Source organism: Sturnus vulgaris, chromosome Z, assembly GCF_052056855.1.
Source record: "Sturnus vulgaris isolate bStuVul1 chromosome Z, bStuVul1.hap1, whole genome shotgun sequence".
Taxonomy (NCBI): Eukaryota; Metazoa; Chordata; class Aves; order Passeriformes; family Sturnidae; genus Sturnus; species Sturnus vulgaris.
Genome location: NC_142283.1, coordinates 56,523,017 through 56,545,214, shown reverse-complemented (window position 1 = coordinate 56,545,214; position 22,198 = coordinate 56,523,017). Strand labels below are relative to the sequence as shown.

The 22,198-nt window shown below is 38.9% G+C and overlaps 1 protein-coding gene across 1 annotated transcript in view; it reads right to left on the bottom strand.

Annotated features, from left to right (window-relative positions):
* Positions 1-22,198, bottom strand: part of MAP1B (microtubule associated protein 1B) — a 68,459-nt gene that overhangs the window by 14,919 nt on the left and 31,342 nt on the right. The window contains exons 3-4 of the mRNA XM_014882736.2: positions 7,944-8,026; positions 4,194-4,334 (exon numbers count right to left, since the gene is read on the bottom strand). Of these exons, the coding sequence (XP_014738222.2) occupies positions 4,194-4,334; positions 7,944-8,026 (224 nt within the window). The remainder of the gene's footprint in view (positions 1-4,193; positions 4,335-7,943; positions 8,027-22,198) is intronic.

The window sequence follows — 22,198 nt, the reverse complement described above, 5'->3', positions numbered from 1 at the left end:
GTTCCTGTGTCACCTGCTCTGGGTGACCTTGCCCTGGCAGGGGGTTTGGACTGGATAATCCCCAGACATCCCTTCCAACCCTAAAGATTCTGTGAATCTGTGGTTGAGAAATGAGTTAATACTTCAGAAATGGAAACAGCTGTAGGTTTTTGGGCCCCTCTCTCCAAGGAAGACGCTGAGGTACTTGAGCATGTCAAGAGAAAGGCAAGAGAGCTGGTGAAGGGCCTGGAGCACAAGTCTGGCCAGGAGTGGCTGAGTGAGCTGAGGTTGTTTATCCTGGAAAAAAGGAGGTGGGGAGGGGGGAACTTACTGCTCTCTGCAACTGCCTGAAAGGAAGGTGTAGCCAGGTGGGGGCTTGGTCTCTTCTCACAAGTAACAAATGACAGGATGACAAGAAATGACCTCAAATTGCACCAGGGGAAGTTAAGATTGGGTATGATGGAAAATTTCTTCCCCAAATGCATTGTCAAACACTGAATCAGGCTGCCCAGGAAAGTGGTTGAGTCACTATCCTTGCAGGTATTTAAGATGTGTAGATGTGGTGGTGCCTGGGGGCATAGTTCAGTGTTTAATTTGGTAGTGTTGGATAAGAGTTGGACTTGATGATCTTCGAGATCTTTTCCAACCCAAACAATTCTGTGAATCTGTCTTTTCCAACCTGAACAATTCTATGAATCTATGATTCTAAGTTTGGTACTTCTGAGTTTCTAAAGTCTAGAGTCAAAGAAAGATCAAGGGAAAAAAACAGGGTTAAAAATGCTCTTGTCATTCATGATATTCATGGACCATAAAATTTGAAATCTAGAGTAACTCCATTATTTTGACAGTATTAGTTAACATTCTAGTACAAAAACCAAAAACCAGTATTTGATGGTCCCAGATAACTAGACAAACTTAAAAAGTATGACATATTTTACCTTATCTAAGTTCCACAGATACCTTCATTTGACTTTTTTAAACTGACAATTCAGTTAAATGTAGCTCATTTCTGTTCTACTTGCCCTTAACAAAGAGACCAAAAAACTTCTATAAAGAAGTAATTCAGATATAAAATGTCAGTGGAAAACCTGCCAGCACATCATCATGCAGAATACCCTAACCTTCTTTAGAGGGACTCAGTTGTCAGATCAAGCTTTAAGAACAGTTTTCATAAGGCTGATATAGATAACACTACAGCTGAATAATTAGAAATTCTTGGACTATAAGCTGTATCAACAGAGGAAATTAATATATAAAAGATTAATGATGTTTGATTGTGTTAGATCTCTTTAGACCTCTTTGTGTGTAGATCTCACTCTTTTCTTTGTGTTATGTATCTTATTTTTAGCATTTACCAAACATAGAACTCAACAGAGACGCAGAAGCTGTTACTAAAAAAAATTCCAACCAAAAGATAAATAAAGCCCAAAATAAATATTTTCTATCTTCCTATATCATTGTTACTGAGTACCTAAACCATTTCACAGGAGTATAAATAAATCTCACCCATATGTCAGACATGGCCCTGTCTGAATAATAGCAAATGAAAAAACAAAGCAGAAGGAATAAATGGAGAAAAGGCTGAAAATGCTGATAAGGACAATAGGGGAACCATCGCTATTGTTTATTGCAGAATTAAGAAAAGAGGGACAGCATGGATGACAGCTTTGAAATAGATTTAGAATCTCAAGAGTACTCCTTATGATATGTCCCTGATCAGGGTTGAAAACACATTATTAGGGAGTGCCAAATGTAATAAAAAATCATTTCCTCTGAATAAACAAATCCAAGTCTGTTGCATACATAAGGAAATAAAACTGGAGTACAGACTGTTTCTCATAAAGGGCTGATTTTCTGCCAGGACAAAAAAAAAATCATATGGTAGCATACTGGGCTAATGAATATACTGTGTCAAGGTTTGGGGTGAGTCCTCTTCAGTTTATATTGTACCATATTTGGACTTTTGCTTCATACTTCTAAATTCTGACTTATTTCTTCCTTAAAGTCAGCATGCATAATGCAGACAGTGTTAAGCCACTGGAAGCCCAGGCTAATGAAAAATTAAAGAAAGTTTATTCCAGGCACAGATTGTACCCGCTAGGAATAGCAAATTCAGTCATGCCTCAGAAAAAAGTATCAATGGATTTGAATTTCAAATGGTGACACCATTGGAATAGACAGTAACAAAAAGATGTAGCCAAACATCATGTTTTGTCCTTCTCCAAATTCAAAACCATTGTGTGAGCAAATAAATAAACCTGAATGTCTTTTTAAACCTGTAAACCTGAATGTCTTTGTAAACATTGCAAGACATCTGCTGAGGAATACTTAAGTTTTAAAGGTATCACAGCTAGTGAGGACAAACAGTAAGTTGGCTGCTCAGAGAACATGCAATTATTACTTCCTACCCTGAATCACAAAGGTGCAAAGAAGGATTTTCCTATTCTATTTGTTGTTGCAGGAGCAGGGGAATGGGACATTTTATACCTTCCCACATAGGAGAAATTGAAAATCCTGCTTTCAGACTTTGCCTGAAGAGAATTCTGTGTGCTAGAGATGGATTTCTGAATTAGACTTTATATAAGTATCTCCCAAAATGTATTTACTTATTTGCAAGCACATTCCTTGACCTTAGTTCAGGTTTGGCCCAGTGAAGTAAAAATAGGCAGAGGCCATAAACACTCCCACCTTACATGGTTATAGAATCACAGAATTGTTTAGGGTGCCAGAGACCATTGAGTACAACTGTAAATCTGGCACTGCCAAGTCCACTAGCACCATGACAGCACAGTAATTCTTTCATCTCATCACCACATAGAAAACCACTAACCACTTTTTCTAGACCTTCTTTTCTAATTATTATTTTCAGTTTTTAAAAATTGTTGCACACATGAACTGCAGCATGGCAAACATGATCTTTCTTTGGTTTTGTGAAAGCCTGCAGACACACTGAGACCCCGAGACTTCAGAAACAATAGGCTGGAAGCCAACACTTGCCAAGAGCTATGCCAGCTGGTTGGTGAGCACACTGCCAGCCCAAGAGATGAGCCAAATGAGCCTCACTTACAGCCCATGGGAGTGTGCACTGAACACCCACTACTGCAGCAATCCCACAGCATCTGCAACTCACGGCCAACCCCCATCCTTTCACTTTCCAAGCAATAATTTTGTTTCCTAATGGTAATGGCAGCATTTGCCCCTAGTTTTGCATGTAGTCATAAAGTAATTGCATGTCGTTAATTAGACAGAGACATATGAAACTTGAGTTTGTAATTTCATAGAAAAGTAACTCTGAGAAGGGCCAGTGAATTTTAGGTGCCAGAGAGAGGGAATCCAGCTCTTTCCCCAGCCATTTGCTGAACAAAGAGGCTTTGAGAATAGTTCATATGGATACAATATGAGAATAGTTCATATGGATACAATAAGGTCAAACTAGAGCTCATGCAAACTATGCTATTTCAGCACTGAACTTTCAAATCTCAGTCTAGTGACATGCTCCTAACTAATAGTAGGAACTAAATTCGTATGGATACAGCCATACAGTTTATTTAAATATATACTTTACATGGCAGCTAAATTAAGTATGACAGCTTGTTTACTATGGATTCCTGCCCTACGGGAGCTTTCAGACACAGTACATTAAGGAAGAGAGCAAGGTAACAAGTCATGAAACAAATGGCATTAAATACGGGTATATTTCATGCTTATCTTTTTGGCATGTAAAAACCACAAGTTTTACAGGTTCACTGGCCATATTTTAGCCACTACTATAAAAAAGTTAAGCAGGCAGATGGTGCAAAAAAAATACAGTTATTCTAACAGCCACCCTCTGTTTTATTAATGCCACTTGCTAATTAGCTGCAGGCAAGAACCTGGTGTCATGTTCTATTCAACTGCTTCATATGTGCACCTTGGATTAACAACCTGGGTGTTTTAAACACAACACTATCTCCTTCCATTGTCGAAGGTTCCTTGATTTTATCTTTCTGAAAGTTGTAATTTAATTTCTCAAATTAATAACAAATTATTTTGTTAGGCAGTGAAATCTAAAGTAAGATTAAAAAATGAAACAAGAAAGCCTATCATGAAGAGTAAAAGAGCAGCAGCACCAGGCTGCCTGTTGGTAACTCTACCAAGACAGGGAGCCATTTTTAGTCTTCTACGAATCCTTGTCAGCACATAACAATGCATGGAAGACACTTTTCTAAACATACCTCTTGATCTGTGAAGATCTCAATGAAGTTCTGGAAGGAGAAGGACCCTGACTGAAGAATAAGCTCTCCTGTGTTTTCAAAGCACTGGCCAGTTAGAACAAGGAGCTTGTGCCTTGCAGCATCTGTGATCATTAAGCGCACCTAGAGTGAAGAAGAGAAATACATCAAGAATGGAAGTAACCACATGTATCAATAGTCCACTGAGAACACACAGTTTATCTCTCCTAATTTAAAACCAGTCTCTGGAACAGGACTCCCAACACATTATGGAATTATAGTGCTGTTTACAATAGACAATCAGAAAGGGGAAAACGTGAGTTAAAAAAAAGGAGGGGCAAGATGAAGTTAAAAAGAAGGTCTGAAGAACAAACCAAATTAATGACATGGAAAAAACAGCAAGGAGCAGAAGAGAATACAACTTGAATGAAGAAATATTTTTTTTAACAGCAAACTTATTCGTGGTATAGTTCTTGGTATACTTTTACAGAATTGTATCAGGACAACATTAGTAAACTGTTTAACAGCACATGCTTGTTACTTTACTTGACCTTCACTACAGCTATTAATTCTTCTTGTTCACCACTCCCAAGGAGGAGACTTACGTGCACGCTAAGAGAAAGCCATACATTCTAAATTTAGGAACTAAACTAAACAAAACCTATGTAAGATTCTATACTGTTGAGTAAATGCTTTGCAAATACTTAAAAATCTTACCAAACACTGAAAAAACAATTCAGTTTATGGTAAGCTATGAATTTCAAGTGCACTAATTCCTCTATTAAGGAAGAATTAAATCAAACCAGAACAGTGATTTCAGAACAAGGCTATCCACATATTAAACTAATTGAGAAATGAGCAGAGTCCATCTGGGACAACTCCACATGATACTGCATCTGAGCTCCATCTCCATGGAGATGACACAATCAACTCAGCTCTCCTAGCAAGATATTCTTTCCAAGGTTTATATTGATTGTTAAGCAATCAATTTTTCTAAATAACTCTTGCAAATGTTGGGAGGCTGAGCCAGGAAGGATAACCCAAATCTCTGCTGAACAACTCACGTTTTCAGTACAACTCAAAAACACACACTGGAAAGTATGTGTCTCAAAGATTATTCTGACTCTGTGATGTCTCCACTGTTATTTTATTAAATAAGTGACCCTGATACTGAGCGGCAGAAAGTTCCTTTAACTAAATGTAGGACTAATGCTGGCCTGCCATTAATTGCACTAAATAATTAAAAATTCAGAAATATCATGTATGGATTAAGTGTATCTATTTCTATTTCAGACAAAAATATAGATAAGTGCAAGCATTTGTCTGATGTGCATTACTCAAATCTTCCTTGTTTTCACTAAAAAACATAAAAAAACTGTATCTAAACTGGCTTCCTCTTCTAAGTTTTCTTTTGTTGCTGCCAGCAGTGCTCATCAGCTTTTGCGTAAACTCATCAGGTTTTCCAAAAGTAAAACTACTTCCTGACTTGTGAATCACTGGTATGTGACTGTCATATAATTCCTCTTCAACCTATTTTATTAATTGACAATAAAGTACACTGTGCAGAGTTAGCAAACTACGCCAGGAAAATAAGTAAATAATTATTTGCAGATTACAGATCATAATGTGTACACATTGAAGACCTTACGAGACACATAAATTCTGTGTCTGGGCACCAATAAGGTTTTTTGAAGGACTATCAGAAATGTGTCTCCTGATTTCAAGACCACTCAATTTTAGAAGAAATACTGCAAGGCGATGATTCCATTCAGTTTAACTGTTGGTTAAAGTTCAAAATTGGTTGAAGGAAGTGCACAGCAAGATGTAGGCTCAGTTAAACCAGAGTTCAAGAGGGAGTGTGAACAGAGACTGGCACATCAGCAGATCGGTGCTTGCCCAAACTATGGCACAGTCACAGGAACATTAAAGCAACAGAGTGGGGACTTCCTAAAAAGGAAGTAAATGTTCATTGGGGTTTTCTTCAGGAAAAAAACAATCTCTCTCCTTTTGGGCCTCCTTCTTAAGGGATGTGTTTGGCATTTGACAGAACGTGACAGGAGTTTCAGGCACAATCATGTGTAGACTACTAGCAGGCAATGCTATTAACAGTCAGGTTACCAGGTATATTGTATTTCTTTCTATTTTGTTTGTTTGTTTCTTTCTTTCTTTCGTTTGGTTTTCTTTTTTTACCTGTTGTTTTACTTTGGTTTGTTTTTTGTTTCTTTGAGTGTTTTGGTTTTTTCCTGAGTGAATAAATTCCAGTTCCTCTTTTGGTGAAGTCAGAGCTTCATGGTATATCTCTGTCTCCCACAGATGCACTCTGGAAATCTCTGATATATGAAATTAAGTTTTCTATTTGCCATAGCGAACAGAGAATGTCTGCTCCACCCTCTGATTTAATTCTGCCACTTTTTTTCATCATCTCTTCCTGAACTGTGTCTATTCAGAGCCTTGCTTAGCCAGCCAAGTTAAATCTCATTTGTCTGACTGCGACCAGTTTGGCAGAATTAAAGCAAAGTAAAGATCGCCTCCCATAGTCTTGTGAGATGAAATTTACAGTAACATAGCCAAACATTCCCTCAGCCAAAGGAGTAAGCCCAAGGTTCAGAAATCCATTAATGGGTGTCAGATCATGTTCTTCCATGTAGTCATCCATCAAAGGAATGACAAGCAACAGTAACAGAAATAGCATTTCCCTCCTTTTGGCAGTTTTTCATCTCTTCCACCCCTTCACACATGCACACACTTGATGGCTTTTTACTCAGAATTAATGCATAGAGCTGCTATCCTGGTGACCCCCTTATCCTTACCAAGCACCTCTAATGGCTTGTAAGAGATTTTCATGCATCGTATTTTAATAAGTTCCCATTGACTAAGGGGGCTTTTAAACTTCTATAGGTTCAGAAATTTCATTTGTTTTGGAGTCCTTTCTTCTATTTGTATTCAACATGATTTAACAATTGACAGCAAAATAGATTTTCACCAGTAACCACCAGCAGAACTGTTTTATCTCCCAGAAGAAATGAGACTGCGGCAGTCCTTCCCAGCACAGACCAGCAATGCAATTATCCCTATTATTTCAACCTTCAGTCTCACTCACTAAATAAATCAATTTTGTGTTTGAGCTACACAATCAGTTCTTTGACTCTACTGAGTTCATAAGGAATTGGCAGTCCTCTCATAGGCGCTCTCCAGGGTTCACTAATCATGTAATGTACTTTATGAAGGACAGATAGATCAACCTAGAGTCACCACCACATAGCTGGTAATTCCTCCCAGACCCAAATTTGTCCCTGGGCGCCTTCAGACACTTTCTTCATATGTGAAAGAGGCATCTAGAGCTACCAAACAATGGCAAAGAAAAAGAAAAGCAGAGGCAGCTTACCTAGAGCTGCCTCCACTCTATCAAGAAGAGAACTAGATGCATTATGAGAAAAGGAATGTTGGGATCACAGGCATGTTTCTGTCCTATGCTTTTGACAATTTGTCAGGAGTCTGGGAAACCAGGGAACAGATCAAGGGATGAGTGACATTTTTCATTATATTTATTCCAAATATACTCTTATTCACAGTCAGGACCTGCTCTCAGTGTCTGCTAAGGCTTTGAAAAATAGTATTTGGTTTGTCAGTCTCTAAGCTGGCAGGCAGTGACTGATGCTCCATAATCACCTCAACTACATCTGCTTCAGTGCCCTCATCATGTCCACTTAATGGAGCTTTTATGACATGTCCAACAAAGTATTTCTTACTTACCTCAGTACTAACTGCTTCATCTGAGGGATTGATGAGGACTACAGTTTCTAAGACATCACTTCTGTGGTGAAGAATCTTCTGACCTGCAAGTGCAGAGAGGAAAAAAGAAAAATTAAATTCAACCATCACAGTATAAACCAGGACTTTCCATGAGTTTGCTGTGTCTCATTGTGTGACAATCCTCTGGCTCACCTGTCTGAAGGAGAACCCGTAACTCACCTTGGTGCCACAGAGCCAGTGCAGGTAAGGGAGCACCATCAGCTGAGCATCTGGCCCTGACAAACCAAGTGAAAACTAGAACCCACACTGCCACAGTGCTCCCTTCAGCCTTCCACTGGTATTGATTAACACTGAGACACTGCAAAAAGTTCCCTATGGGGATGGTTAGACACTTGCCATGTTGCCCTACTTTATCTCACTCCTGCTTACAAAAGCTGTAGCAAGCAATGTCAAGCAATAAGAATGACAGGTCATACAAAAACATCTAGATCCTGAAATATTAAAGTCTGGGCAAGTTTGGAGCAGCCTTGCAGCCTACTGGCTTTCATTGTTAGTCTGTCTCTGTATTTAATAATGATATTCATCTGACTGGGAGTGAATGCCAGGAAAACAAAACAGGACTGTTGATTTTTCCCCCCCTTATGTTAATTGGCAAGTTCTTATCAGGGTCTCTTTCTGTGAGAACTGCAGTGAAATTAATTAGCATTGGATTGTCATTCAGAAATCCAGACTGGTAATTAGTCTAAAAAACCAGAAGAGCTATCTCTTCTGAGCAAACTGCTTGGCGCAATATTAATCAATTAAAATAATTAATTAGGCTTAAAAGGGAGTACGGGACACAGACCTATTTGCCAACTTAGAAAACGTCTCCTGTAAAGAGACGTAGATTAGCAAGGCTGAGGACAGTCAGGCTGAAAGGAGCTCCACATGCCTGAGAGCACGGTGTGAGAGGAAGGGCAGCCAGCCATTCCCGCAGTGTCCCTGGCTGGGGCAGGCTCCGTGCTGCCCAACCTGCCCCAGCAATGCCCTCTTCCTTCCTCACTGCCCTGCTGCACCAGTCCTGCCTTCCTCCTCCTCCTTGCCCCCTGAGCTCCCACCGTGCTCCATCTGTTGCTGTTGCTCTGGGGAACCTCTACATTTATAAGCATGTGAGCTTACAACCAAATGATGGAAAGTGATGGAGAAGGAAAATAGTGCTCTCAAGTAAAATGTGAGATAGGGTTGTAGACCGTTCTCTCGTGCATGACAGTGCCTAGAAACTTATGGATAATATCTGCTTAGTTTGAAGAAACCTAGTTTTCTTAACATATATTCTTTCTGCTATACTTCCTTGGAAGAAGGGTACAGATTATATATTACAGAAGTGGAAGAGTGAAGGTCTCACTCCCTCTGTAACATCCAGTTCTGCTATTACCCTTTGCAATTCAATTTATTTTTACAGTTTTGCTTCCTTGCCTATCAGAAATATACATATAAAGCTACGGTCAATAAAACATCCAGATAGCTCTGTTACCACAGACTCCTTCAGAAGATGTTCTGTGCTCTGATATTTTAGTTGTTTGTCAGATTTCCCTTAAATCAAGAGATTAGGTGGAGTTTATTGAATCTTATTGTTAAGGAAATGAAAGGAATCATCACCCTTTAGCTGACACTGAAATCTCTTGTTTAATAGTTGGTGACACTGAGCACATACTTTGCTTCAGGCTAGACTAAGGCTCATATATCATTAGACATGAACACATTAAACACAGGTAGAAAAGAAATGCAATTAGCCACATGCAAAGTCAGACAAAGATGCTTAGCTTTCATCGGGCTCAAGGCATACTTTGGACTGAACTGAAGCTGCTCCAAGTCCTGTCTGTGTAGCTGGGAAGGATTTGACCTGAGGAGTCACAGCTCCTGCTGACCAACACCAGTGGTGGCTACTCACATCCTACCAGACACCCTGCTCCAGTGCTTGTGCGGGCTCACGGGCCCCGAGACTGATCTCCAGAGGCAGGCACCATGTACACGGTGTCCACTCAGAGATGCATTTGTGACTGTCTCCCTCTTCAACCCCTCGGCATAAACATGTTACAGATTACCAGGCAGGGCGGGGACCCAGCACTGCCAGGGTGTGAGTCACTATGAGGGCTCCCATCCCATGGAACACCTGGGAAGTTTGCAGCTCCTTGCTGATGACGGTAACATGGTCCCATGTCACCGCTTGAGAAATATGAAAGACTTTGAAAAACTATTTGCAATTGTGTAAGAGTAATGCAGGCTTGCTGCCCAGATTGGTATCCTGAGATGCTCAGCTGGAATGAAGGAAAGTCTCCCATGGGAATAGTTTCAACAGACAGAAATTAACTGTCATAGTGTGGGAGCAGAAAGCAGCAACAGCACCTCATAAATTGGCAAGAGACTGTGACTTACAGCCAGAGTTTTTAAAATTTTTAATTTTATTACAGAAGGGAGTGGGAGAACCTGAGACTTGTGTACATCTGGGGCTGCTTTACTGGATTTTTGCAGCCTCTCTTTACACATGACAAATCATTTCTGTGGTTTGACAGAGGAAGAAAGGAATAAACTTCCACATTGTATTGAAGTGATTGGGTGGATAGATTTTACCTGCTTATAGGAAACAAGTCAAAGCCCCTTTTTAATACATAAATATTATTTATGTTTGGAAGAAATCCAAGTATCTGCTCATCTTTTGACTTTATTAATTAAAGCTTTAAATTAAAAACTGATACGAGCAAATAGTCTGGCAGATGTTTGATTCAGAATAAGAACAGAGAGAAGTAAATAGCATGTGAAAATTGCTTAAAATTGCACTCATCAACCCAGTTTCTATGGCCATAGGATCTTAATGCCCCCCTACTCATCCAAATATCAATGAAATTTATTGTGTGGTTATTGAGGGGATGGTGTTAGTCACATTTCCTAGAAAAGTGACAGAACAGTTTTCTTAACTTATACAGTCAATTTTTTCAGGCCGATCAAGCAGCATGAACATAAGGGACACTTTTGACAGTGACTATGTTAAATTTGTGCAAACACAAAATGCAAATGAATGGCAAGGGAAAGGAATCAAGTTGTCATTCAAGGTTTGTTTAGCCAAGCATCACTACTGACACACCTTTTCCTGGGCATGCCTGGGCAACCCAGCCCATGGGTGTGCCTGCTGTAACAGGCGACTCAATAGAGGGGTTTCCACCAGCTTCTTCTGTCACTCCAGGAAGACATCAACATTCATGTGCTTCCTATCAATGCAATTCCTACACAAAATAAACAGAGAGGAAGCAGGCAAATCCTTCCTGTGGTCATTTTCAGCAGAAAGGGTGAAAGGAGTATTCTCTCTGGAAGTATGCCTTCTCCCTGAAGATGGTAACTGTTTGACACTGATCTGGTATTCAAACACATTTCTCTGGCAACTTCAAACATCTCTCATTTTTCGTGGTAAAGAACTTCAAAGTCGCATTTCACCGCCAGGAGACGTGAGGGCTGTGTTACGTCAGCCACCCTGCTGGGTGGTATTAACAGATGGCACAGCTTGCAGGGCTGGCTAATGAAACTTCCCACACACCATGAATATGCAATGACCCCTCTGCAGCTAGGAACCTCCAGTGCTCTGCACTTGTAAGTAGATTCAATGCCCTAGCTGCCCCTAGGTCCCCCTAGCTGCCTCACGTCTTTTAGAGGAATTTCCAGACACCGAGGGAAGAAATCCTCCAAAATGAACCGTAAAACATCCATCCCTAAAGTTGTAAGGGACGCTTAGACTCTTTAAAGACAGCATTGGAGTATTGGAGCCATTGTGCTGGGAAGCAATAACTGATGTTCAAGAATTATCTCAACTACAATCTGTTTCAGATTTACCATGTCTGATGAAGGTTATTGGAATGTTATCATATCCCTTGCACATGATACATTAGAAGCAATAAATTTCTTTGGAAAAAAAGAGCTCTTTGCATAGCCAACAGTAATCTAATATCTCATACATTTTAAGTAACTTCAAACTGCTCACTATTTCATCTGCTATTTCTAGTGTGGACTTACTTGTCCTTCAAAACCAGATGTGTTAACTTTGGGTTCTTCATGGTTGTCCTATATTATCCACAGAGTACTCAGAGTCTGGACAACTGGTCTGATGGTTGCTATGTGTTGTACTAACTGAATAAATATATTTTTCCTTGTTTTCAATACAAAGATCAATGGGTATAAATTGTCAAATAATACTGCAGTTGTGATCAGCCCAAATATCCTGTCTGCCTGGAGGCACCACATTGCAACAACAATTCCAGACCACAGAGAAAGAAACACGATCCCCTTTTATAGCAGTCTATCAATTATCTGAAGAAATCTTGCATAAATTATATGGAGCACTCCATCCTCTTCAACTTCTTTGTTGAGAAAGGGATACTAAAGCATGCTAAGCTTCCTGCTGAACTAAACTGCAAGCTGGAGAAGTAGGTTAAGTGTCCAGCACTGAGCAAGGTAGTGATTTTACAGAGTCACTGAAATTCTGATATTGTAAAACTGCAGAGTTCTGTAACTGCAAGTAAGAAGAAAGAGATTTGCAGACCTGATGGAGAAATGGTTGTCTAAAATCCAGGCACTGGACTACAAGAACAGGACTTCAGAAAACGCCATTCAGGAAAAGTCTGAAAGCCCTGCAGGTCATGCCAGGGACTGTGGAGGGTAATCATTCAGTCTTGTAACTAGCTGACACAATGGGGCGTGCATAACACAGGCATAATTTAATTTATGCCAAAGAAGATGGATTCACTGCCTCTAGGGCTCAATTCAGCCCAATGGCTTCCTAAATTTTCACTGTCTGCAAGGAAGTTATAATAATTTTTTTCCAGCAATAACTCCTATATATGTACGAATATCAGAGTATTTTATACATTTCTAGGTGAAAATAAAATCCTTCTAGGATGCCAAGCTGATGTGACAGCTATGAACAAATCTAATAATGAGTTCACAGTTGTTGAGTCCTCTGATGGAGACAAAGATGTGGAAGAATGACACTAACTGCAAAGTGTGAGAGTTCTTCTTGCCATCATTTAAACCTGCTGATGGTAGATTCATATTCATATCTAATGTTACATGGTTTTTATAGGGAATTATGTGTTATCTCTGCAAAGTTCGGTTAATTTTTCTTGCATCTGATCAGCTGGAATACTGAACTGTGTTGTGACTCTCCAGAAAGCATAAATCTCTATTGTCTCCCTCTTCCCAAATAAATAGGATTGATATTTGAGTTTAATTTGGTTCAGCTGCAGCCTGGTGGTAGTTAAACGTTTTTCCTACCCACATCTGATTTTGAACAATTTATTAAATAAAAGTCCTGAGAGGCAATGTCCTGCATCCTCCTGTTCTGTATTTTTTCATTTTAAGCTCACAACTATATAATGAAATAAAACCCATTGCATACAATTTAATTTTTGTTTTTGTGTAAGTCCTTATCTGTCAGAACTCATTTGGGTTTTTACCTCCAGATAATAACAAAGCCTGAAAGTGGGAGGCTAGACAGACAATGATTACGCAGCCTGAACAGTGACAGCAAGATTAAGCCTCCAGTTACAGTACATGAACCCAGTTCACCACTCCTTGTTCAGGACTCTTGGACAGCAGTGAGAGAAGGCAAGTCAACCTGTTTGTACTGATTTTCATAGTTGGATTCATATTTTCTGCCTCAAATTTTAATCTCTAATACTTGGAGACTTATGAACTCAGCTGTGCTAGGAGCTGTTGCAAGAACTACAAGTGATTGCAGGGACCTCACTGTTCCGTGACCATTCGCCCTGAAACATCCTGAAGTTAATTTAAGACATTACATCACCTTTTTCACACCCTGTTGATCAAAAGACTAATTTTGTCGTCTTTTCACACTAAATATTGATCTCTTGTGTGTTTGCCAACTTTGTGTGCCATCTAATCTGCTGTCAAAATACAGCCATTTATCAAGTAGAAGCAAACTGCTGCCCTTTCATTCCCATCTGTTAGTGTCGGGCAAATTAGTACTCTCAACTCTCATTCCTCACCTTCAGAAAATGGTAATTTTCACATAATTCTCGATACTTTACAATTTCAGGACACTATGAAGGACTCCTAAAGCATTAAAAATCAAAGACTACCCTGAAAAGAAAAGCTGAAGCAAATCAGTCTAAAGTAAAATAACAAGATAAGTTTACATATTATAATTTTAATGTCTACTAAAATACATCTATCTCCCAAAAGAGGGAATATACTACAAAAACTGAACCAAGGAGCTTAGGGATTTCATTATTGATTCACCACGTCTCTGGACAGAAATGAAATTTTAAACCAATGCTTCTGAAGACCTCAATAAAATCAGAGTGAAAAAAAACCCCAAAAACCTCCACATGGTGTTTAGATGCTGAACTTGCAACAGTAGTGCAATCCAATGCTCTCAATAAATGGGTTCACCCTTGACTTTGCTTAAGTCAATAATAGTCAGTCAACAGCATCAATTTGTTCAACAAGTTCAGTACAAGTTATGGCTGTGGAGCATAAAATTGAATACCAATGGGAAAAAAGACCAGCCTCTTTGTGAAATAAGTGACAGTCTTTGATTGCTGGAGTCCTTCCTGGATTAGGAAATCAAACATTCCCGATCCATCCTATGACAAACAATTATTACCAATACATAAGATTCCATCCTTCTGGGGAAATGACACAATATCCTAGCCAGTTGTAGAGACAACAGATCCCTGGCAACAGTCTTTGCTTTCTCATATGATGCCACACCCTTGCATGGCTGCCTCTGAACTCTGTCATTTCTGTTCTTCCATTGACCTGTGCCATTTACAATTCACATGACAAGTAAAGCTTAAATCCCAGAAGCTTTGTAAACCAGGATTTAGCAGCGCTGTGATCTCAGCAAGAGGATGGCAAGCACAGGACATAAATCTGAACTGGAGCAGCTGGAATTACGCTTTCCAAAAGGAAAGTGCAGCTCCAAAGGGAAAGTGCTTCTTTATGATCCTACTCATATGATAAACGATCTTCTGTGAAGAAGATCAGAAAGAGGGAAAAAAAAAGTGTTTAAAGAACAGAGTAGTTTAACATCAGGGCAGAAAGAGAAGAGCGATTGGTGTTTATTAGAGGGCTATGCAATGTTCCTAGTCATGAGAACTGCCCTAACCAACATCCTGGCTGCAGTCAGTGTAGCTTTGAGAAGACAACACCTCTTTCCAACTCCAGTGTCTGACATGGGCTTTCACCAGCAATTCATTTACCTGAAGCCAGTTTCAGAGATGCTAGAGGACTGCTTGATCCATCAACTCGTTTGCCCTTTCCACATGTATTATATAGCATTTTCCATTGTTTTCAAGGCAACATATAGCACGTATTAATGCTCCAGATAATTAAAATTTAAGATCTTCCTCCAAAATATTCACAGTTTCAGAGTGGCTTCCTGAAATATGCATCTTAATCATGCTGTAGAATATTTCCACATACTGGTTTTGTAGATAAAACTCTACAGACACCGCGATCTCTAAACAACTACATTCACAATTTATTTTATCTTTAGAACAGGTCTGGTAAGTGTGACAGAATTTTAATCCCATAAAATACATATATGGAAACAATTTCCAAGGTCATATGGAAACAGAAACATGAGCTTTTAGAAGCCCACTGGAGTGCTGTAGCTAGACAACCCTTTCGGTTCTGCAAGTACATCACAATTTTGTGTTTTAGAGAATACTGAAGCTAAGTTAAACATAATGGATTTTTTTTTTTACTGGACCCTGTTGGCTACTTCCCAGAGCTGAAATTCTTCCATGAACTACTTCCCTGACTGTTAAGATATTGATATTATTTAACCACTGCAGATCTTGAAACCCTAGCTTAAAATTGCAACAGAAAACAAAATCCACTGAATTTTGCGAGGAATTTGTCTGGGACTATCTAGGCAAAAGCCAAGCAATTCCATCTTTTCCCCTCACAGATTCTGCATGTCACGAAACTGAGGCAAGCAGGTAGGTAAATGTGAGATTCTCTGCAAGCATTTGTCTTGAGTTACATCTCTAGATTACAGAAGTAATAATCTTAAGAAGCTCTTAAGAGCAAGATAGTAAACTAATGGCATATACACCATGGTCAGCTATGTATTTTTAGACTTTTTCATTGTCTCTCATTAATCTCTCTCCTATCCTTAAATCTTAATTACATAGAAAATGCCCTGTTCTAGGATGCACTGCAGAACTGGTCCGCAGACCTGGGAATTTATTTTTCAGCAGCACAGCACAGTGTCCTAGTACTGCATAGAAACTGGCAGCCAGCACACACCGCCATGGGAGACTGCAGTAATGCAGAGCTGACTCACGAATCCCGAAGGTCAATAAAAGTCCTCAACTGAAACTGCATTTGGGAAGGTTACTAACCAGGGAGAGAGGGAGAGCTGCACAACATCAGACCGCTTCCACGACCCTCTCTGTCTAGAAAGAAGGAAAACGTCTTCTTTTACTTCTGGAAAACATCTTGGACCCAGGAATTAAAATAATCCTGGACAGAGCAGACCACTTCCCAGTATAATTTATTTAAAATAGTTTTTGCAATGTGATATTTGAACTTCAGTCAGTTATTTAGAAAAGATATCTCTCACATCTCAACTGTCAAATAACCAAATAAAATCTTATTTGGGAAAAATGCTGCTTCTTTCTCAATACCCCTATCTCATACTTCATGGTTAATCAAACACATCACATTTCAAAATTCACAGGACTGGCCAGAAACTTAAGCGTTCTTTTGTTATACCAAGTGACCAGTATATTCACATTACAGACAAAACTGTTTACTGTTAAAGATGCTAAGCAGATTTTTGCACCAAACATGCTTTTTCCAAGGGCTGCTTTTTATGGGGAAAAACCAAACCAAAACCAACCAAACTACTGGATTTCTTTTAACTACTTCTTAACGAAGTATGATCGTGCCAATCTCCATTAACTGGCTTAGCATGTACCTCAAATCCAAGTGTACTCCATAGGGATATTGCCACTGAGGTCAATGAAGAATGGAAAAGGTTCTTTGATTATCAAGATCTGCTTTTGAAATCAAGATAGGAAACATCAGCTATTATGGTTCTCCCTAATGGTATTTAACCAAGTTGCCAAGACCCTTCCTGTATTTCAAAAGAATACCAAACAACCTCAGTTAAATTTATTTTATTTTCTTACAAAAGTTGCCATTGCTAAAACCTTTTTTTTTTAACATCAATTCACTTTACCTCCCTGTGCTGCAGTGCCTGGTTGTGCTGTTCAGCCCACAACATCCTGACTGCCTGGGGAGGGAAGTTTTTTTCCTTTCCTCTGCAGCACACTCTGCAGATGCTTCTTGCACTTCACTGCAACTCCCACTTTCATAAGGAAAATGGAGCACAGCAGCATCAGGGAAATGATGACGTAGATTTAAAATGTGGTGCAAAGGGATAAATACTGAAAGGAGTATTTCAGAAAAAAATAATTTCAGAAGTTTGCTTTTCCTCTTCTCAGACATCTCTACCTGAATACATTTTTAGTCTTTTATATGTCCTTAGGGAGAAATATCTGAATTTTGATCACTTCAGAAGGTTTCTGTTAATGTTTCTAAATTGCTGCAGCCTTCTTACTAATGGATTTTCATCACTATGGCAGCTGAAGCCAAAACCAAAGCTCCAATTAAAATCCTCTGGAGGATATTTCTGGTCTTGGTATCATTACCTTACATGCAATTAAGTTTCAAGTTCATCTGCCATTCCTGTTGAAAATATGACAAGTCAATACAACCTATAAGGGCTTCACACATAGGAAATCCATTCTTTCCCTAAAGCACATTTTCTTTGCCATGTATTGATTAAAATTTCTCAGTTTAGATACAATTTTTGTTCTTCCTCCTAGTTCAAATCAGAGAGGATTTCCTCACCTTGGCAGCTCACGAATAATGAATGACAGATATGTTTGCAAGCACTAAGACTGTTCCAGGAGCTTGGCACTGCAGATCAGACACTTTACTTTGCAGCATTTTAAAATTACTTATGTTTGAATCTTTCTTTAGTCTGGCAATTAGCATATTTTCTTGGGGGAAAAACCCCACAGTTAATAATCCACTCTTGATCCCTGTACACTAATGTTTTATACCAGAAAATCCCTTTGTTGTTTGTCAAAGTATCTCAACATAATTTACCTAGTGGTGCTCTTTGAAGAACTGTGAAGTTCTTCTTTCTCAAGTAACATCACAGCTTTATTGCTATTCCCTGAAAAAAATCATAGAATCATCACAGCTCTATTAGAGTGGAAAAGTTATATTATTTAATACTTGGGTTTATTTTTTGTGCATATTAGGAAACTGGCATTCTACTGAATGTAGTATTAGTATCAACTAATTCACCAGCTGTGGAATATCCCTGAGTCTCTGGAAGCACTACGAAATATAACAAGATGCTGTTTGTAAACCCTTAATGAGAACCAGGTATAAGCTTTTCCCCCAGCAACCACCCGGCTCCATAGCAAAACCTGCCCAAAGCTTTTATTCTGCTTTACATATAAACAGTGTTGCTAATCAATTTCTGGATTAAATTCACTGTCCCTTTCTAGCAGCAACCGCTTTCTTGGTCTGAAAGAGCAGAGCAACTGTTCCTCCCCAAGGCAGAGCCTCTTAAAAGCCTCCAAATACCTTCCTCCGCTGATTCTTTACTGCATGTGTGCAATTCTTCACTCTGATGGTTTCATACAAACTGCAAATGTAATATGAAATCAATTGCCTCTATTGTGTACAATATAGGCAAATACTATTAATTAATGCTAGATTTTACAGAGAAGAAAATGAGAGGGCACACCAGTTTCAGCACAAAGGGAACATTCTTCTGGGCTTCATTTCTGCAATTAAAATAAGCCATAAAGTAGTTCCTCCAGTCTTTGGTCTTTAATTTTTGGATGATGTGCTTAAGTACAACCAATTGAACTACATTATACAGCAGAAAAAGACAATACTATCCTCTAATTAGATTATCAAAAACAGGGAGAGGGGAAAAAGCCAGCACTTATCTTCAGGAAATACAAACCCATATTCAAACATTATGTTGCAAAGGCAATGTCTTTGAATACCTAATCTCTAAAACTTCACAAACCAATTACCTTTATCAGTGGTTGAAACTGGAACAACAAAAAGCAGTGCATAAACAAGAAACAGTGATAGCCCACATCCACTGATACAAGTAAAAAATATCCACCAACACAAGTCAGAGGACTTGGAAACCAGAAATCAATGAACCAGCAAGTGTGACAGCAAAAACTGGCACATTTCTGAAAATATTTAACACCACTCAGTAGGAATAGCCATACAATTTTGGCCTGGTCCTTTGTGAAACTCTTGGAAACCTCTAGCATACTACGATTGCTTAAATTTCCAAGCTTTATTCTTCCCTTTTTGTGCATGCTTAACTCCTGTTAATGCCGATGAGAATTGCGTGCATACAACAATGAAAGATTAAACTCTTTCATTGTCTAAGGGGTGCTATCGGCCCTGTGCTGCTTCAGTGAAAAAAACCCCTCAAGGATATTGCAAATACTGTGGGGAGTTAATCTCATTACACATTACTAATAGCATTTGTGGCAGTGTTTGCTTCTTAGATCAACCGTAGGTGACCACCTGGTGCCTCCTGACTAAAAAGCTTCTTCCATAACACATGCACAGACCAGGCTCTTCTTGGGAGACTAATCTGTAAGCTGCTATGGCTCTGGTCTCCTGACACTTTCTCTCCCACTGAGAAGAACATGTGTTTTTATTTTCAGTTTGAACATTTTTAAGTGAACAACAGAGCTTTGTGAAAACAGTGGGGATTTTTTTAAAGAATCACGGCTTCAAATACAAGGATTTTTAGTTATGAATTAATATATTGTGATGCTTTCCAGGGTAAACTTTATGTATGCTTTTCTTCTTGAGTTACCACATCATTACATGATCAGCTTCACCTAGTCCTTTCCAAAAGTAAAGCTGCCTCAGGGCTGATTTTAAGTACTCTTCAGGAGAACCATCAGTGAAAATAAAGACATCTGTAAAAGAGAAACTAGGATACTGAAAAACACATGAGATGTCTCTTTTATTGGTCAGCATTGTCTTGTCTGTATTTATCATAAAAGATAAGTATTAAATTTACAAAGGTATTTTTAACTAGGTCTTCTCAGTGTATACCAATTAAATCAGCAGAGTCACGCTGACAAAACAGCTAGTGGCCTAGCACACAAATGAGTTTTCTACTGCAGATTTGAACAGAAAGGACACAATCACTAAACAACTGTTTGCAGGCACCCACTGAATTATTAAAGCCGGTTTCATCATACAAATGACACATCATGCTGTCAAAAAAATTACCTCTGGCAATTTGTTTCTGTATCTGAAACCTAAAAAATCTTAGGGTTAAAGCACAAATAATGGTGATCACCAACCTTTTAAACAAATTTCAGATTTCTAATTACATCTGGCAATTGATACCAAGTAGCCTCCAGCAAAGGACTGCCAAGATGACACATTTCTAAGTGTCAAAACTGAAATCTATAAATGTGTTGGGAATGTATTTTTAATAGAGCTGGTGTGCTGATACAGGCATACAGCAATGAGGACTGCAATTAAAATATAGTTCTTTCATTTTGTGTGTTTTAAAAGATGTCTGGTATCCATATTCCACCTAGGGATTTCATAAGGATACTGACAATTTAATTAAGTGGTATCTCTTGAGCAATACAGAGTGGATACTAGAGATATAAAGGTTCTATTTAAATCAGAGGATTTAGAACAGTTTTTGGCCCCTCTCCCCAGCAAGCTTCAGGCTTTGCCTTTGTGCATAGACTGTGCCTGGAAATTTGCTCTTGAAGTTCTGATGTCTGGAGACTCTCACCTGGAGCCCCAAGGGTCATACTGTTGAAATCATCTTGATGCTTTATCTCTCCTGATTAAAAAAATAAAATGGGGAACACAAGAGCCAGACAAAAGAACAGGTCTTGGGAGTTATTTCAAGGAGAAAATCCAGATAACATTGAAAAAATGCTCTGCTCTCACAGAGTTGAGAATGAGGGACTGTGGTAAATTCAGTAGATAAATGGTAGTTTCGTGGAAAAATTTAAAGTATAAATTATCTATCAATAACCAATATCTACATTTTGATTTATCTAAGTTTCAAAAATTCCTGCAGGTTTTCCCTTCAAAAATTCTGCAGAATCTAAAGTGGCAAAACTGGAATTTCGTAGCATTTGGCAAGACGCCATCAGGATATTAAGAGGCTTTAATAGTGTGCCCTTAGACAGGTATGCATAAAAGGAGGTCCATTTCAACATACTTTGAAAGAGATCTCTCGGAAAAGCAAGAGAAAAAATCTTCCTGATACAGATGTGATGATGTACCATTGTGTATTGTCCAAGAATAGATGTATACACAGTAAATAAAAGAAGTCAAGTCTAAAAGTAGCATCAGAGCAGTCACGTACTGTACAAATTCAGAATGAATGTGCCTCAAACTCTGTCTTACAGTGAGGAGTATGCACGGGGTCTGCACAGGTGGCAGGGTACAAGGAAACATCACCTTTGCTCAAAGGGTGGGATTTCACTGTGTTATCTGAGTATTCTATATTGACTGCATTTCTTAAGCTAAAGGCCATTTCTGGAGACCTCTTCTTCAAAGAATAGTCACTGCATAGGTTCTTATTTGGGTTTTGTTTTTTCCTTTGCTGATACATAAAATTACTGTCACTCAGCTTCTAGCTCACACTCTGTCACAGGATGTGCTCCATATCCCACTCCTGTCACTACTCTGCAGTCCTACCTAGGCTGAAAACCTCACCCAACCCAGATAACCTGTACCTTCCTCATTTGCAAAAGAACTGGCACTGAAACAGCTGATTTTTAAACACCCAGAAAAAGTAAATCCCCAGTGATTATAAAAAGAGCCATTGGTTACAGTGGCTGTCCCCACATAAGCCTAGCCATGGGGCTAAATCCCATATGCTGCTACTCAGTTTTTAATAGGTCATTGAGCAAAATTTCATTCATTTTTTATGAATGCTAAAGTTAAAACTGTATATGACTGCTGGTAGGCAAGGGGTAGGAGATTATATATTTCCATAAAGAGGTTTATATATTCTCTGCACAAAGCTAAGAAAGGTAAAATGAAAAAAATATATATGTTTATCCTTTCACTAGGACTGCAGTGCTGGAAACATTCAGTGCTTATCCTAAAGCTGCTTGTATACAGTTAAAAGGACAGAGGCAGAA